The sequence below is a fragment of the Phocoena phocoena genome, chromosome 3 (genome assembly GCF_963924675.1).
Source record: "Phocoena phocoena chromosome 3, mPhoPho1.1, whole genome shotgun sequence".
Taxonomy (NCBI): Eukaryota; Metazoa; Chordata; class Mammalia; order Artiodactyla; family Phocoenidae; genus Phocoena; species Phocoena phocoena.
Genome location: NC_089221.1, coordinates 93312956 through 93331196, shown reverse-complemented (window position 1 = coordinate 93331196; position 18241 = coordinate 93312956). Strand labels below are relative to the sequence as shown.

Here is an 18241-nt window from a genome sequence, read left to right as displayed (position 1 = left end):
AAAATTGAAATTATAATGAAAATGCACCTCAATGAGACGATGAATTTTTTCGGTTAGTTCTAGTATCCGTGGATGAATATTACTTATTGCTAAAATGAGACAGGGGTTGTCATCAATTCTATTTCTTTTGTTTGTTTGTTTTTAAGCTATGAACTGTAGGAATTGAAAGTGTTTTATTATAGCAATGTAATTCAACTCTTTGATCTCCTTCCATGTTATATGCCAAAATTCATATAATGATCTATTATAAAAAAGTATTTCTAATCTCCTGTCACCTGACAACTTGATTAGGTCCTTCTGCATTTTTCTTACAAGCAACGAATTGGAAAGCACCCTGACTTGCAAAGAGATTTCTTCTCGTCATTAGAATCTAATTCACTTTCTCAATTTCTGGGAAGAAAGATCTTTGCTACGATTTACCAAATGATTGTTAATTATGCTGTAACGCTTTCACCTAGACCCACCTTTTTAAATCCCATGTCTTCAGAAATGAAAGGAAAACCAGATATATTACTAATTTCATTATACTTTTGGAAAATAATGCTTTTGGATAAACTATTTTGATCTTATTTCTTCCCTTAACCATATTACTGTTACCTTAGAGTTGCAGATTCAGCCCATTTACGGAACATGTCCATCACAAACCTCATTGGCAGAGCCAGTCTTCACTGTTAAACCAATTAGTCAAATCAGATTCACTTTCTGTCAGAAAAAAAACCTGTGACTTCATTTTTCAATTCAAATAGCTATTTTGGGGATTATTATAAAAATCAATGAGAATTAAAGGCATATCTTGTGAAACTGATCACTAAAACCAATCAGCGTGAAAATGATATAGAGCTAATATAATTTATTGCATGCTTAAATAAGTTATAAAAACAAAATGATCCATACACTTTCTCAGTCAAGAAGAATGATGAAAGGCATGATGTCTCTCTAGTAAAGCTGTGTGAGGTTACTGAATGCTGCTGACTGACTTTGGAGAATAAGTAAGAACTAGTGTAAAAGTCAGAAACACCACAAATAATAGAAAGGTTCTAGGCTGCTAAGCAGTCTAGCAGCACGTAATATTTTTTGTTGTTATGAAAAAGATAGTAAACACTTTATAAGACAGGATATGATGAGAATTGACTATAATTGAAACCAATATTTCATGCTATGCTTTGATACCACAGATTTTTGATAATTTTATTAACTAATGCACATCAAGTCTGAAAGAATCCATATGAAAAGTTTTTATTCTTGAGTTTTATCCATTTTATCGTGTAAAAATGGAGTATTTTCAAAAGGCATCCGAATTGCATTGAAAATAATCAGCATTGCAAACCTATACTGCTTTAGCCGTTCTAAGTTACTTTCCTCCCAGGTAAGAAATATCCTAGGGATAAGTATGGAGAATAGTGGAAAAAAATTGCTTACAATTACATGAACAAGCCATTTTGGGTAGTTGATGTCTCCTACTGATTTTCTCTTTGCTTCACTCTCTCAGGACTCTCCCTCAAGTGCAAGGCATTCTTTGACAAGAGTCAGGAGGAGAAAGAGGAAAAAGCATTAAATAAAAATTGTCATTATTTCCATTACGCCACTTTACCAGTATTATCTGAGTTCTGAAAATCCAAATGAGTCCAAACACCTCACTTCCATATTTTCTAATCTATCAGTTTGTGTGTATAAGAAGGGAAAGCCCAGAGCACTATGGATTTATGATTAATCATTAAAGGAACCTTTCTCTTTGTTTGCCACATCTGGGGTTTTTGTGTCATATTAAGGCAATCTGTTATATTAAGAGTTGGGATGTATGAGAGCTGTATCTTTTTTTATATAATGTGGGGAGAGGACTATTGTGAATACAGACTCATTCTCAGCAGAACAATCTTAGGAACACGTCTAGTTTGCCTAGAGGATCTAGAAATGAGTTCCTTAAAACTATCCATGAGCATGTATGTACTCCCTGGAAAGACTTCACATACTCTGAGTTACACATACCCCGGCTTGAAAACCATGCATTTATCAGACCCGTATGTAGCCTAACCTAACCCAGTCCAAGATGTTATAGCCTGGGGATCTCAGTGACTGGAGGAGAGTAACTGAAAAGTTGAAAAGAGGGCCCAGAGGTGCAGAGGGAACTGCAGCAGCCCCTGTTTGGGGACCAGTAATGAGGAGCCTCTGTTTCCAGTCTGGTGTTCACAGACATGCATGTGCTCCAGCTATCAAACAAAAATTAGAAGATCCCCTGGCTCTTTGTTGGTGCAAATAAGCACATCACCATCTTCTGAAACTAGAAGTTTCATGTTGCAAACTCACAGGCCAACAGAGGGAGGCAGGTGATGTAAATGAACAAAGCAGATGGGGTCTGAGATTAGCGGTGTGAGACTGGATAATGGAGGAGCCAGGCCTCACCAGAGATGGAGGCTGCTACTCAGCTTCCATTTTTCAAGGGAAGCCAAAAACCTGAATTTTCATGTGAAATCTTCCAATTTGTAAATGTTGGCAATTAAATCAACATTTTTATAAAACACATTGCAGGCCAAACAGAACAAGTCTACAGGTCATATCTAGTCCGTGGTTGTTAGTTACCAATCTCTGTCCGCCCAAAGGCAACTGGGTGATATTTTTACCTCTAGAGAGAGAACAAAGCAGTCTTTAACTAAAGTTTGGGTCTCCCGCTCTGACTCCAGCTACTGCTCCAGTTTCTTAGCTCCAGATCCGCTTCAGCAGTTTATTAACCCTGAACAAGTCGTAGCTGATTCACACGTGGGTCCTGCAAGTTCAGAGTGAAGTGCATGGTCAATTATCTAGTATTTCAAGCTTCATGGGGACAGAGGGGGTTGTCATCATCAAACCCAAGCCATTTAGTTGGATGGACTTTTAAACATCATTTATTTCAGCTTCCCTGTTTTTACAGCTTCCATTAACATTTTCTATATATTCCTTTCAGGTCTGATAGCACTTGTATTAGTAAATAGTATTATAGTTCCTGGATGCTCTCCTCATTTGCCTTCAGTCTCTGGAGCTTCAAGGACTGTAAAACCTTCTTCAATCAAAGAAATAGCTATAGGTCTGCTCTCATCCGTTCTCACTTCCAGCCCCTGGCCTACAATTACCCTGAGGCTTTAACTTCAGATAGTGTGCTGGTTTTCCAATGTGTCCACAAATTCTTTGATACTCCTCCCTTCAGGAGGTAGAGCTTAATTCCCTCCCTGTGAATGTGAGCTATACTTAGTGACTTGTTTCTAATGAATAGAATATGATGGATGATAGTGATTCTGAGAATAGGTCACAGGCATTATGGCTTGCTCCCAGCTCTCTCTTGAATTACTCACTGCGGGGGAAGCCAGAGGTCATAAGGACACTTAAGTGGCCCTGTGGAGAAGCCCATGCATGGGGGAACTGAGTTCTCCTGCCAAGAGCCATGTGAGCAAGCCATACTGGGAGCAGATTCTCCAGCCCTGTTTAAGCCTTCAGATGACTGCAGCCTGCTCACCTCTTGACTGCAAACCCAGGACAGATCCTGTGCCATAAACACCAGCTCAACTGCTCCTGAATTCCTGACCAATGGAATCTGTGAGACAAGCAAATTTTGTTGTTCCAAGATGTCAAGTATGGCTGTAATTCGCTATGTGGCATAAAGCAACCCAGCCTACCGTCCTCCTGGCCTGGCCTCATCACCTTTCCTGTTCCAGTTTAACCAGGGCAAGAAGACAAGATGTAACTCCTCCCAGCTGTGATGTTAGCTTATCATTTGCTAGATTCCAGGTAGCTGGCTATATATGAATTCATAATTTAAAATCCTATCTCAAATTTTTATCCACTTACAAGTGGATAAAGCCTTTTGTCTTATACATTTGTACACTTTTGTGTGTGTGTGTAAATATTCCATGAAGCAGCAAGGTCAGGTATCTTTTGAGATGGGTAAAGAATACCACAGAGTAGGTCTTTATGGCAAGGGGTAAAAAAGAATGTTTTGAGGTGTGTGGGAGTGCCCTGAAAGAGAAAAAATATAGAAATAAAAGGGTCTCGGTTTAATTCTCCTTTGTACCCAGAGGCAGCTCTGCAAATACCATCCTAATGAGCCACTGCCTAGCCCCTAATCTCATAAAACCCTCAGAAGGGAAAATGCATGAAAGGCAGAGCTGATTCTATCTCTTTTGATATTTGTCCTTGGGTCTACTTTTGGGGCTCTGAGAGCACATGAATTAACATGAACAAGTGAAAGCATTCAAAAGTAGGCCTTTCCAATGACGAGCCAAGCCAGTTACCATACAGCTTGCATATTTATTGAATACTACTAAAATAGCTAAAATACATTGGGTACTTGTTGTGAGTGCATCAGTAAAGATCACATTGCTACAAAAGCCTGCATATTCAGCAGTACACAACTGCAACTCTACGGAAATGCCACAGATGCAAAATACTGTTTTCTTGCTCTATTTACACAGCGGATATACCTATTCTAACAAAGGAGGGTGGGAGGTAAATGCACAGGAAACTCAGGCCAATGGGGGAGCGAGAAGAGAACGAAGAAGTGCAGTGCATGCGTCGGTTGATGTGTAACAGTCAGAAGCGGGACAGTTCAGAACAAAGCCTGCCCTGTCAAAGGAAGAGCTAAAAGACAGTTATATAAAAATTAAGGTGGGCTTTCAGACTGGCTAACACAACAACATTCCATGAGTGGATGGTATTGTCTGATTGTATTTTTGTTTATCCATTTCATTGGGAGCAAGGACAAAAATGTAAAATCTACACCTTGCTTATCAGAACTGCCGAAAGAGAGTGCTCTGCCTTTAAAAAAAAAAAAAATTTTGTAAAAACATTTTTTTCCAACCTAATTTTTGGGAAAGGTCTAATTTTCATGTTCCTACTGAGATGTCAGTTTTTTAGATTTTTTTCAGAGGGCATTTGTTAAAAAAAAAAGTTTGCCCTTTCTTCCCCAAATATTCTTTCAAATGAAAAGAACCAAAAGAGACACCTAAAAATGCCTGTCAAATTATTGCTTTTCGTTCTCTAAGTGAGGCAGGCGAGGCTATGGAAAGGAAGAGATTTGGTAAGGAAATTACAGTTTTGTGATTGCTCCCGCTACAGTGACTGCGTGTCCAGGAGTGCCAGCCCATGAGACATGGGTCTCTACCGCTCTGTGGTGGCACTCACTCAACCTACAACGCTGAAGAAGAAAGCCACACTGAAGACACAAGGAGAACAAGTCAATCCAGTCTAGAGAACAACATTCGGGGAAACAGAGTACCAACACCTTCTTAGAACATGAAAATAAAAAATAACTCCATCAGAGCTACCTTGCCAAGGAGCATGTTGAAAGTCCAAAATAGCACCATTCATCAGTGTCTCAGGTCCTGTGGCAGCATCTCGGTCACTTACCACAAGGAAACAATGAGTTTCAAACTACTTCTATACATCGAAAGAGTACATGGATAAAATATAGAGATATACAGACAATTGATGAACATAAACTACTAGGCTTGTTACATCTAAATGAAAAAAAAAAAAAATGGGGACTCTCAGCCTCTGCAAGAAGCAGTCGGGAGCTGTGTGAGTGAAAAGGCAGAAGTGGACCGGTTGTGTGAGAGCAGAGGGGGTTTGAGTTGTGGAAGACATCGTCGTAGCAAACCAGGCCTGAAGGCCCACCTGTAAGGGTTGTAAACGTGGATTCACAGTGTGAAATTCTGAGCGTTTTCACTTGAGTCAGAATGATTAAAAACTGGTTTGATGATACCTATTTGTCCACTGTAAATTCTCTAAAGCAAGGCTCAGAGTCCCATAGTTTCTTCTTATACTTGATGATTTACACAGAAAAAAATCCCATATATGATACCATGACCTCATCAATACCCATACACCATGTGTAATACAAATGGAGGTGATTAAAAAGAGAGGAGGTAACTGATTCCCGGGGAGTGGAGCTCACTGCTGCCAAGTGGATGCAGGGAGGCAGCCTCGGTCTGGCCATCCTTCTTGCGGCTCACTTCCTTTGGGACAGGAAGTCTTCCCTGAAGAGCACACAGACAGACACACACAGAAAAGAGACACACTGAGTCACGCTCCTAAAACCATTTGAAAACTTTTGCTTCTCTCTCCTGCCTTTTATCCCTGAACTCCTGGTGTTTTGCAGAGTTTACATATTAAGCACAGTTCACCTGAATGTAAATATTAGGTCTGTCGGGGCATGAAGTAATTAAACACTAGCTGCCGTGGCTGCAGTGCCATCAAGTGCGTCCCTAATGGCTGGGCCCAGCCATGTAGGAGACAGCATTCCCCAGAGTCAGGTTCCTGAAGACAGTTTCCAGGATCCGATAGGACCCCCGACAAAAGACTGGGTGAGAGGTGTTCCTAGGAGTGCTAACACTTTTTTTAAAAAGAGTTCAGCGGCTGTGGTGGGGATATTTGTTTTCTAATACATAATAAAAATATTTAAATCATGCCACAACTGCAATTTATGTACAGTTTATTCTAGAAGCAACTGGGACAGTCCCTATGGGCCTTACAGTAAGAACCAGAAGTGGGTACCAAAGGCAGGGGAATGTTTGGGAGGGAAATCATGTGGGCTGGGGGTGGGAAGGTGGCGGCTGCAGAAAAGAGGAGACTAGTGGGAAACCAAGGCCAGAAGAGAGTGAGATTCAGCTAGATTGGACTGCCTGGGTCTTTTCTAGTCTCTCCTCACGATCCTGATGAGTGAGGGTTTCGTGTTTCTGACTAGGAGAATCCAAACGCACTGTGACTGATGATCCTTTGAGTACCCACAGGGAGAAGCTCCCTATCACAACCAAACAGCAAGAGGACAGGACAATGAAGCCCATTTGCCCAAACGATGATGCAAAATAAAGGTCTTATCACAACTAGACTTTATGCCTCATTCAGAAATGAATACAGTGAACATTTGACAAGAGTCTCTTTTAGCCTAACACTTAATTACTGGAGTTGTCTTAAAAAAAATTATCCACTATGGTTTTAAAAGATCTGTTTTTTGTTTTCTTTTCCTTTTTGTTCAGGTCGCATGTTCTAACAGGATCGTTATAATAAGCCAATTTGACTGGATATAAGTACTTGGGTTAAAGTGATAAACTTGCTTTGTGATCTGCAAATTACTTTATTCGAATTTTTTAAATTCGGAAGTCAGGGCCTTCCAAGCCAACTTGAAACCAAATAAATGTTTTCAGCAGCCGCCAGAGTGAACTAAATGTAACAGATAATTCAACTTTAAGAAGTCTTATTTACTGTATAGGGTTCCCATATTAAACATCTGTTATACCTAAATATGCTTTAAAAATCTCAGACTTTGAGAGCATGTGACATTTTTAGAATGTATATGAAATCCAGTCAGTACGTACTTTAATGCTCCAGTCTCAGTTTGTGATTTAGAGGTTGTTTTGGTATTATTAAATACCAACAGGACCAAACCAGAAAATTAAATTAAAATATAATTCATCATTTGCACACACTTAAGGATCTAGATAAATATCCAAAAGCATTGTATTGGGCAGTTCCCTTCACTTGTGAAAATAATTTCAATCCTGAAATGTTGGCATGCAATCCCACTACTTAAAAAAAGAAATCCACTGTAATCCTGATGTCTTTAATGTCTGTTTCTCCTCCCCTATCAACCAGTTAGCATCATGGTTCAGGATATGACAAGCTTAAGTTTTGGACAAATGAAGAATTCAATGGCTGTTAACTGTCATAGGCCTAGAAAGGGAAATCAAAAGTTCATAACACATTTCACTCAACAGCTATACTCTTTGCATGGCTGGCCTTAACACTGCCTCCTTCAGACTTACTGTGAAGTGAATATATAGAACATCAGTTGGTCCTTATATAAGTCTCAGTTTTACTAATCTCTTATCTCCACAAAAAATATACAACAAAATGAAATAAAGAGCTGGGTGGGATCTGGGTAATGGGTAATTGGGAAAGAAGTCCTTTCAGGAAAAAAAATGTGAAGGAGATTATTTCAGATTTGAATTTATCATGTTTACTATTTTTTTCTCTTTCAAGGACCCAAAATGTTCACGCATGTCTTCCCTTCATTATTCATGTTTTGTGTGCCTACTATATGGATTGAGCATTCTATTGGATTTTAAGTCAACGGAGACAAAAGCAGTCCCTCCAGCCTGCCCTTAATTAACTTGCTGTATGGGAGACACCTAAATAACTGGAGGATAACAAGGCAGTGGTGGTAAACCATGCAGGGAGTTCTGCTATGAGGCACCCTGGGGAGCTCCTGGGGAGATAAAGTTCTGTGTATACTCTCTTTGGAGGCTGGAATTTACTAGATTTCAGTCCCTACCTCCTGTCCTTCATTAACAACAAAAAAAGATATTTCTGCCCCCATTAAAGGAATTTCAAGCTTCTGCAGCAAGGGGAGGAGGTATTTTGAAGAGGAGACACAAAGATGTCTTACTCCCCACAAGTAAGGCCTTGTAAGAATTCATACACACAGTGTCATATCTTCTTCCTCTATCATCCACCATATAATGGTCCCTACAGGACTGAGGAACTTGAGTAATCCAGAAGGCTGGAGGAGGGGGTGTGCTCCTAGACGTCCCTTCGCTGATGTACCTCAGGTAGGATGGCCCTCTCTGCTGATGACTGTTAGTACATGAATCCCCCAGTTACTCAATAATATGCTTTGGGCCAAGTAAGCCAAGATTGTTTTCCATATGATTATGCAAAGACGTGCTTTTCCAGAAGGCAACAGCTAGGAAAAGGACAAATATATTATGCTTGAAATACTATTCATATATTTAGAGAGGAAAGAACTCAAAATAACAGAAGACCTGAATTCCAGGATCCACTATGCCAGCCCCCTGGAGCATACCTCAATGCAGGGAAGGCCTAGGACACAGACTGGCCTTCCAAGAGGAAAGGGAGGCACTGTTGACCTCACTGAGGAACTTGCCCAGTCTTGCCCCTCTGGTTGATGCCACCAGTATCAAAGAGAGGACCTCTGGATGCCTCAATGGGGCAGGAACTAATGAAAAGACTATACTCTCCCCCTGCTCTTCCATAATCACATCTTCCCCTCAGCTACTCAGGGGAATTATGCCTTGAGGTGGCCCAGTAAAGAATGTCTAGACTATACAGCACCCCCGGTGGTGTGGTCCTGCTGAGGAGGTGGGGTGTGGGTGTGTTTTAAGTAAAGCTCCAGTATTTTAGCACAGCTCCACCCCAACTCTACAAGATCAGAACAACTCTAGGTCAGGCAGGGCCCAAATCATTTGGTTCACCTACTTTGCTGCCAATGATTTCGACCTTGACCTTCAGAAATTCTCTGGAAGATTAAAAGTGATTTAGAATTGTTTTCTTCCAGTGCAAACTGCCAGTAGACATAATCTCTTTAACTAATGTCTGCCTGTTAATAAAAGATAAGAAATTGCTGAAACCATTAAGGGTAAGTAAGATAGTTTCCCAAAGTTGAAATGACAGTAGTAGCTGGGGAGTCCTCTCCATTGGTCAATTACACTTAAGAAATTTTTAAATGGAAATTTTATTTTCAATGGACTCTATTTTTTTTTTTTAATTGCAAAATCAATAGGTCAGTGGTAAAAAGTACAGTCCTCCTTGCTTAAGGTCAAATTGATATTTACCCTAACAGGAAAGTCCAAAGGTATCTACAGTAAAAACTGGTAAATGTTTTTTGTTGTTGTTGTTGCTGTTCTGAAATGTTGCTAAAATCTAAATTTTACAAATTTTCTTAAGGCAGAGAATTGTCATGCCTTAAGATGTCTGAACGATGAAAGCATGTTTATAGAAAATATTTTTAGGCTAAAAATTAGAAGAAAAAATATAACATCTTTTTTATATTCTTTCTGTTTTGTTTCATGGGTAATCTTATCAGATAGTCAGGTATTATTACCAGACAAAACTATCACCATCTTATACTCTTAAGATATCTTTTAGTTAGATATCTTCATATTTGAGTTTATCCACCCAGGAATGGAACGAACAAATTAAAAACCTGTAAAAGGTACATTTGACAAATTGGTTCCATGATTCTTAAATGAAAATTTGCTTTGGACTTTGGACTTGTCAAGAAAGAAAGATACTATGAACTGTAAGAGTCACAGGACTTTAGGATATTCTTTTTCTTTTTGTAGTATATGTTATTTCCAAGGTCATAATAGTATCAGGTTAATGGATTATTATAGTAGACAATAATGAGTATTAAAATTAGAAATAATTGGGTTTTGAAATTGTTTCTAAATGGAAAAAAACCAAAAACCAAAAACCAAAAAAATCTTAACAAAATGTCAGCTAGAAATCTTACCTTAGGAAGCCTTCCCTCCATTTCCTTGTTTGGAAATGGTTCTTGACTGACCCAGACAGAAAGCTCTGGGTAATAAACCTAGAGAGACATAAAAGTACACACATTCAGATTAAAAACTGGATCCACTCTGAAACCACTTGGGAACAGCTTAATGAGCTCAATTTTCCTCAATGGTCACTTATTTGCCAATTGCAACTTAGAGTGCTGGGGAAGCCTGTCAGTTCTTCAGACTGTCAGTGTGCTTCTGAATGTACACTGCACTCAGGAGAGTTTTAGCTCAATGTCTTCCAAGACCAAGTCCAGCAGAGCAGAGATATCAATCAGTGCTCTCTTTTAGCATGCAAAGTGGTAGCTTCATGGCTTACTGCCTGAGCAAACTAAGGCACTGGGGAGGCCTAATTTTCAAAGCAACCTGTGATAAGCATCCTTGCAAAACTCCATGTTTATGAGATAAATGTGTCATGTACCCACCAAACACTGTTAAATCCTGATTCATTTATTAGAAGGCTCAATTATGCACAAAACATATGGAGGAAAGGAAGAAGCAGCCTGTATCTTCCCCAGATCCACACATCCGCTGACAACATACTCTGCCCAGCTGCCTGAAAGTAGCCAAGTGTCTCAGAGGGGCAGGGCAGGGGACTGGTGGCATCGCCATGAATGATTCAGAGAACGCTAGCTGTTGCATATGGGGGTGGGGCAGGGGTGGGACGAGGTGGAGAGAGTGAGTCCCACTGAGCAACTCTTCTTTTAATATTAAAAAGGGTTATGACCATCCTAAGAAGGTTGCTGACTAGCTGTTCTCCATCTCTGGTAAAGGCAGGAGAGGGGATAAGGACTTAAATTACAACTACAGATTTAGGTCAGCTGTAAGGAAGAACTTGGCATAAGAATTGTTAAATTACTAAAAGAATTTAGAGAGGAAAACTGTGAAATCTTCTTTAAGAAATTTAGAAACCGAATCCAACAACCATCTGTCAGGGCTAATTTACATTTGATACAGCCCTGCTTGAAGGGAGGGGAGAAAATTAGGTAAGATTCCCTCCAGATCTGATTCTCTAGATGCTGTAAATGAGCTTCACATTTAATAAATAATATTAAGAATTACACCTCATTAATTGGTTAACAGACTTGTATGTCTTTTTTTGTTTATTTTTGAAAGCACTAGATGTGGTAGCCTAATCATCAGGCTGACTGCAATGTTTTCAATGTCCCCATCAGTCACTTTGGTCAGGGGGTCTGAGGCACAAAATGTGATGGCTGTGCCTATTTTGTGGGAGAGTCTAACAGAAACTATCTTTGCTCAATCCCAGGGACGTTTATGGCACATCCCACTGTACGAAGCAATCTTACATGCATTACCTAATTTATCCTGAAGATAGGTTGCAAATAGGTCTTATCATTACACAGAAGAGGAAACTGAAACTCAGAAAGGTCACATGACTTGCCCAAAGTCACACAGTGTAGGATAGGACTCAAACTCAAGCCAGGCTCCCAGGTTCTGAAGCTGGGTTCTTTCCGCCATCCTGATGCCCTCGAATTATCCCAGAATGCAAATTGCCTACCACCTCTCTTTCAAAATTACACCAGTCCACAGCCACCACACACATTTAGGTCTTAAATATTTGAGAGCTCATGCTGCAAGAACTGGGCCTGTTTTCTGACTTTGGACTGGGTCTGCTTTCTGGGCCATGTGGTTCCCCCAACCCCAAACTCCTGCCTCTTGCTCAGCTTTCCCTGCTCTGCTCAGCTCCTTCTAGGAGAACACCACCATCTGCCTTGTCTGGGACAAACAGCCACCACTGACATTCCCCTGAACCAGGAATGGGTGAAAAGAACAAAATTGCAATCTTAGATACACAAGCTTTGTTTAAGGCTTGAAAGAAAGTCACAGCACACAGAATCCCACTTTGGGAAATTATAGGAGATCTCAAATTGGGACCTACTGTAAATTCACTCAAATAAATAGATAAAAGACGATGACATCTCTACATTACTGCTTTTCAAGGCATGCTTTAAGTATAATTAAAAACATGACACGTATCAGCAAGAAATAATATTCTACTGTAAACCAAAAACATTGATAGAAATACACGTAGAAACATAGCAGGCACATGGATGCAATGAAAAGCAAAATCAAGTAAATGTTGTATCTGTTTTCTTATGCTTTTTTATGATATTCTACTTTAACAAAATGACACTACATTAGCATTTAACTTCTAGGTCTAAAACATGAATACTGAAGCCACCCAAGTCTGATCTGTAGGGAAAAATAGCTTACCCCTCAGAAATTATTATACTTACTGTTACAATACTTATTACAAGTTTTTTTCCAAGAACTTTCCTTTTTTTAAAGAAAAACAGCCAGCGACTGTATGCCAATGAGTATCTGCCGGCAAATCCATGACTAAGGAAACTTCCTTCCCTACTTCAAATTTGTTCTTTTGAAACATATTAATTCAGCTACAGATTGACCAAGGGCATTTCTAATTAGGCATTTTCTTAGTGTGTGAATCATAAAGTAATCAGTGTATATGTTAGGAAAAATAAATGTCACTTTGGCCTTGTGGTAAATTCATCTTGTCTCCTTCTGAGTCAGAATTTTAAGCCAAAAATGGCAGGGACATATAAGAATCTCAATTACATTCTTAACACCTGTCTGGCTGGTCTCTAAGAACTCAGTATACCCCTGGACACAGAATCTAAAGGGGAGTAGTTAAACTTTTATTTTTTGGCTTGGGGAAAAGGTGGTAGATTATTAGAAATATATGCTACCTACATTACAGCTTTGTTCATTCCTATACCTGTGGTGTTTTGAAGACTCTTAACATGAAGGACTTAAGAGGAAAAAAATCAATGACAATCATTATTCTTACTCTCAAATAACTTAGAATCCCTTTGTCCATGTGGGTATTCACCATGAGTTTGTGAAATACCCACAGCATGCTGCACACAGATAGACTCTGGATATCACAAGAAGAGAAATACAGTTCCTGACTCCTAGGAACTCAAATCAAGGGGCAGGGGAGGCAAACAGCAGGGGCGATAGATCCTCTAAAAGATCATTTTAAAGCATGTGCTATGGGCTGAACTGTGTTTCCCCCCAAATCCATACGTTGAAGTCTTAACCCCCAATACTTCAGAATGTAACTGTATTTGGAGATAGGGTAATAAAGAGGTAATTAAGTTAAAATGTGGTCATATGGGTGGGCCCTAATCCATTATGACTGGTGTACCTATAAAAGGAGGAAATCAGGACACATCTACACAGAGGGAAGACCATGTGAAGACACAGGGAGAAGACAGCCATCTACAAGTCAAGGTGAGAGGCCTCAGAAGAAACCAACCCTGCTGACACCTTGACCTCAGATCTTGAGACTCCAGAATTGTGAGAAAACAAATTTCTGTTGTTTAAGCCACCTAGTCTGGGGTACTCTGTTTTGACAGCCCTAGGAAACTAACACAGTGTGTTTTAAGTGCAATTTTTAAAAATGCATAGGTTATGTCAACTGTAATAGTGGTTGGAATATCCATCAACAGATTTAAAAAAACAAACAAAACCAACATTTAGCAAGACATCCACTAGTGCTGTCAAGAGAGGAAGTATGGGTGGCAGCGAGGGATCTCGGAGGGTATGTGATGGCTGCCAGATGCAAGCCAAGGAAGACAGAAGGCTGAGGGGTAAGGATATAATGAACTCTGTGGGGGGAGGCGCCTCCACGGCCAGATCTCGCTACAGCTCTCAGTGGCCACAATAGTAACGACACAGATGCAACCCCACAGGCTGCTTCTTACCTAGTTCAGAATATCAGAAGCTGACAATGATCCTGTGATAGAGGCTTCTGAGTGCTGATAATATGTGGGTCAGAAAAGAGGGTAAGTTGATCTATCTTTCCGGAGAGCATCTGTTCTTGCTGGACCCCAAAGCTGTTCATTCTTCTTGGTATTAGTCAACTGATGCTCCGAAAGTAGACACATGGTTTAAATTGTATCCCTTGCATTCAGGTTTCTGGATTCAAGTTTGTGTTTTTCATGAAGACCGGTTAAACTAACTTCTCCTCTCTTAAACTTCACCAAGTTCTCTCTTGGTGGTGGTGGTGTGAGCACCTCAGAAATGTAAGCACATGGGAATCCCTCACAACTGTTGTTTTATTAAACAAGTAAACCAAAGTTTGTCTCAGTCTTCACAAGAGAAGTGTGTTCTCTTAAAACTGTCTTCCATATATAAAATAAACAACGGTTTGTTTTTGCTCAAGTAAAATCCTCAAACCCTCTCGAATACTGCTCTTCCAGATGTCAGGAATCAGAGAAGCAAGCTATAGCCTCAGCAATTAAGAAAACATCAGTATTTGTGAAAATACAGAGGGGATGAAATATTTTAATGTTTTAAATTGGAGAACATGCAAAGGTTTTGCTTGAATTCGGGGGAAGGTTGAGTGTTTATGTTCATTGAATATGTTAGTCAATGCATTTTTTTTTATAATGCCACATTTATCTCATTGATGACTATGTTTAAAAACAACAGAACACGAAGAATCATGTTGGTTTAAATACACTAATCATGATAGATATGTATTTAGATATCCATGAGCAATTCTTAGTTAAAACCAATATTTTTTGCTTTCAAGTATACTTAATATATTTTAACCCACTAATATAGTTTTATGGAGAAAAGGTACTATGTCTTCCTGATTCCCTTAAATGTATTTGATGGTTGGGCATTTAAGTTTCAATTGTCTATCACTGCATACAAGTTTAGAAGAAAATGCTCATGGTTTTTGCCTTTTGTAATCTTTATTTCCTTCTTTCTTTCCAGGCTTGTTCTATTCTCAGGGCAATGCATAGTGAAAAATAACTTCATTTTTTAAAGTCTATAAGACAATTAGCTTGTGATGATTATTGCCAAATTAGAATTTGTCCAAATTAGAAAAATAAAATGTGGAGGAATCAGAGACCACTCAGGCAAGGTACCCCGGCCCCTCAAAATGCCAACTAGATTATCAATCAAATTATTTTTTCTAACCTCTCAAGCTTTTCATGGCAAAACTTGCTATTTATTTTCCAACAGTATAGTCCACATACAGAATCAATCTAATTGACATGCTTCCTATCACTTCTACCAAACTGCATGTAAATTTTGAACTATATCTATTTAGTACCTGTTTCTAAATTTGTATTTTCCTCTGCTCATTTACTGTCTTTATCAATATTTCTTTGGGGAGACTGTTATATGAGAACAATCTTCAAAGCAGGGTCATAGCTTTATTCGGAGCCTAAATATACCACAGACATACATGCTGCTTATTTCGCTGGTTAACGTAACTTCTCAGAAACCTGCTATGAAGATGTTGCATGGCTTGCTTGTTAATGACCATAATTATAATATTATTTTCTACCCTTAGTGGGATTCTATGTGCTTAAACAATGGCCTTTTTATGACTTACCAAGGATAGGTGCCCACCCCCAGCAATTAGGAGAGGGAACTAGAGCGGCAGATGTCCAACCTGCATAATTAATTCTTTGAGCAGCAAAGGAGTATATTTTATCATCTCTCTGCCAATGTGTGTGTGTGTGTGTGCGTGCGCGTGCACACGCACGTGGAGCCATGTTCTATTCTGCCTAATTGGCTGGGAGGTTGTGAAACCCAGTACTGTAATACAAGGAGAATTTATGTGCACATACATGCTCTTCATTTCTGCAAATACCCTTTGAAGTGGTGCTATTAAGAATCTCCCTCAAAAGTCAGTCTTCTCCCAGGTGTTACTGGTCATGGGAGAGGGCAGAATGTAAACTGAAACCATAAATGAGTTACAAGGTCATTTTCTCTGAACAGCATTACATCAAAGATTAGATGGTGCCAAAAGATGATGCACTGAGCTGTCTCTCTAGAGACCTACTCTTAGAGATCTGCCTAACCCTGTGAATGCTGCTTGGAGATGGAGTACACAGTGGGGGAAATGACCTGCAATTAGAAGACCAAAAGATAAATATGCAGAACACTGGGTCATTCAGATAGTGTACGTCACCTCTGCAGATTCTGGAAAGTAAAATAAAAGTGTTAGTTGGTCCCTAAGTTGGCCAACATTCTGGTTCGAGAATTAAGTGAAACATCCAGCGACCTAACTTAAATACACACACACACACACACACACACACACACACACACACACACACACACAGGAGCTGGCTGTGGTAACAATGGGTAATCACAGAGAAAGACTTACAAACACCTGACTGTTGCACTCAACCACAAATGCCCTCCTGCTAGAAAGGAAGGCATGGCCTTTTAGGGCACTGCTGTATTACAACACTTGCTGACACTCCCGGTTTTTCCATGGCTTGGTAAATTCTTAATCTGTAGAAATGAGGGTGGGAGAGACAACCGGGTTCATCGCTCACAAACTGGTTAAGCCCACTGGTATTAACTTTGCTTTGGGTGCATATGTTTACTATGGGCACAGAAAATGTCCACATTCTATTACTATCATGCAGCAGATTATGTTACTGCCCGTGATTACAGGCCAGGCAGGCAAAGGATTCATATCTCTTTACTTTGTGAGTTGCGGTGTTTGAAACAAGCTGTGTAGAGTTTAATAGTGGAATCCTCTCGATTCCCTCTGCTGGTTGTGAAGCCATCTTGAGAGGCCGCTGATGAATATGTGGGAGCCTGACAGCTGTGGAATTTCATTTCTAGATTTCAACTAGGCAGAGAAAGGAAAAGGAAGTCTCCTCACTGGCAACAAAATGAAAGTGTTTACATGTGAAATTAATCGTCAGCACAAAGAGCTTTCACAGTCACTCTGTTCCACAATATAATATTCTGCTTGTTTGGCTGCTGAGTCTTTTAAAATTTGATTTCTATGAATAAGAACAAAGACTTAGTTAGAGGAGCCAGGAATCAAGTCAGGAGCAAGTCACAAAAGGTTAACAACATTACCCAACTCTGCTCTGTCACCCTTCTCTGAAACCATGCGCTATGTGAGTTTGGGGGGTTTGGATGGCGTGTGGTTCAAGGCAGGGGTGAAGCAGTAGCTGGCGAACTCAGTGTGCTGAACCCGAGGTCAGTTGCAAACGTTTGTATTGTGCAAACTCCTCTCATCCCAGCCTCATTCCTTTCCAACAGGAACGTGCCTAACACAAAGCAATCCACCTAAAGGCTCCATAAATCCAAAAAAGGGAGTTACTGATCGAGGAATTCTCAGATTTCTGCCAAGGCACCCTCCCCTGGGCTGGAGGTCAGCCTGGTACAGGAATCAGAGCCAAAATGTGGACTGGACTCCGGGAATTAAGTTCAACACTTCAAATCTAGACTTTTAATGGGCGACTTTTCTTTTCAGTGATGAAGACAAAACAAAGTACAAAAAGCTGATAACAGCCCAAAGTAAACCAGGAGAAAAAGTACAAGAAGAAAGCTTGGAAACAAATCTCATAAGGGATATCTAAGAAGAGATTTTTTGAACAAAGGGAAAAAATAAAGCAGCTTTTAAAAACTCTAGTTTGAGATTAAGCAGTTTGTGAGTGAACAATAAGAAAGTGCAGGCCACAAAACAAGACATTTGCTCTTTTCAGCAGAAAAAAAATACTGGCCTTTGTTAACTAGCAAGAAAAAAAAAAGGCCCCTCAGGCATTTAAGCACAGCATAAGCTTCTCCTCGCCCCATGACCTCAACAAATATGTTAATAAAATCTTTACCTCCCTGGAGTGGAACCAGAATAAATATTTACTTAACACGTCTGAGTTCTAAGTCTGGACCACCTTATTCCCTTATATAAATTGGTTTTCATTTGTAACCAAGAAATCAGAAAAACACCACATCTTGCAATGTTTCTCCTACTTTTAAGGTGAAAGAAAAGAAGAAGGAAGGATGAAAGGGAATGAAGGGAGGGAAGAGAGGAAGAAAGAAAGAGAGAGAGCAAAAGACTGAAAAACAGGAAAACAAAGGAAGGAAGGACGGAAGGAAGGAAA

The 18241-nt window shown here is 39.8% G+C and overlaps 1 protein-coding gene across 1 annotated transcript in view; it reads right to left on the bottom strand.

The window, feature by feature from the left end:
• Positions 1–4255: 4255 nt before the first annotated feature.
• NREP (neuronal regeneration related protein) overlaps positions 4256–18241 on the bottom strand; it is a 28578-nt gene continuing 14592 nt past the window's right edge. The window contains exons 3-4 of the mRNA XM_065874844.1: positions 10277–10354; positions 4256–6002 (exon numbers count right to left, since the gene is read on the bottom strand). Of these exons, the coding sequence (XP_065730916.1) occupies positions 5877–6002; positions 10277–10354 (204 nt within the window). The 3' untranslated portion in view covers positions 4256–5876. The remainder of the gene's footprint in view (positions 6003–10276; positions 10355–18241) is intronic.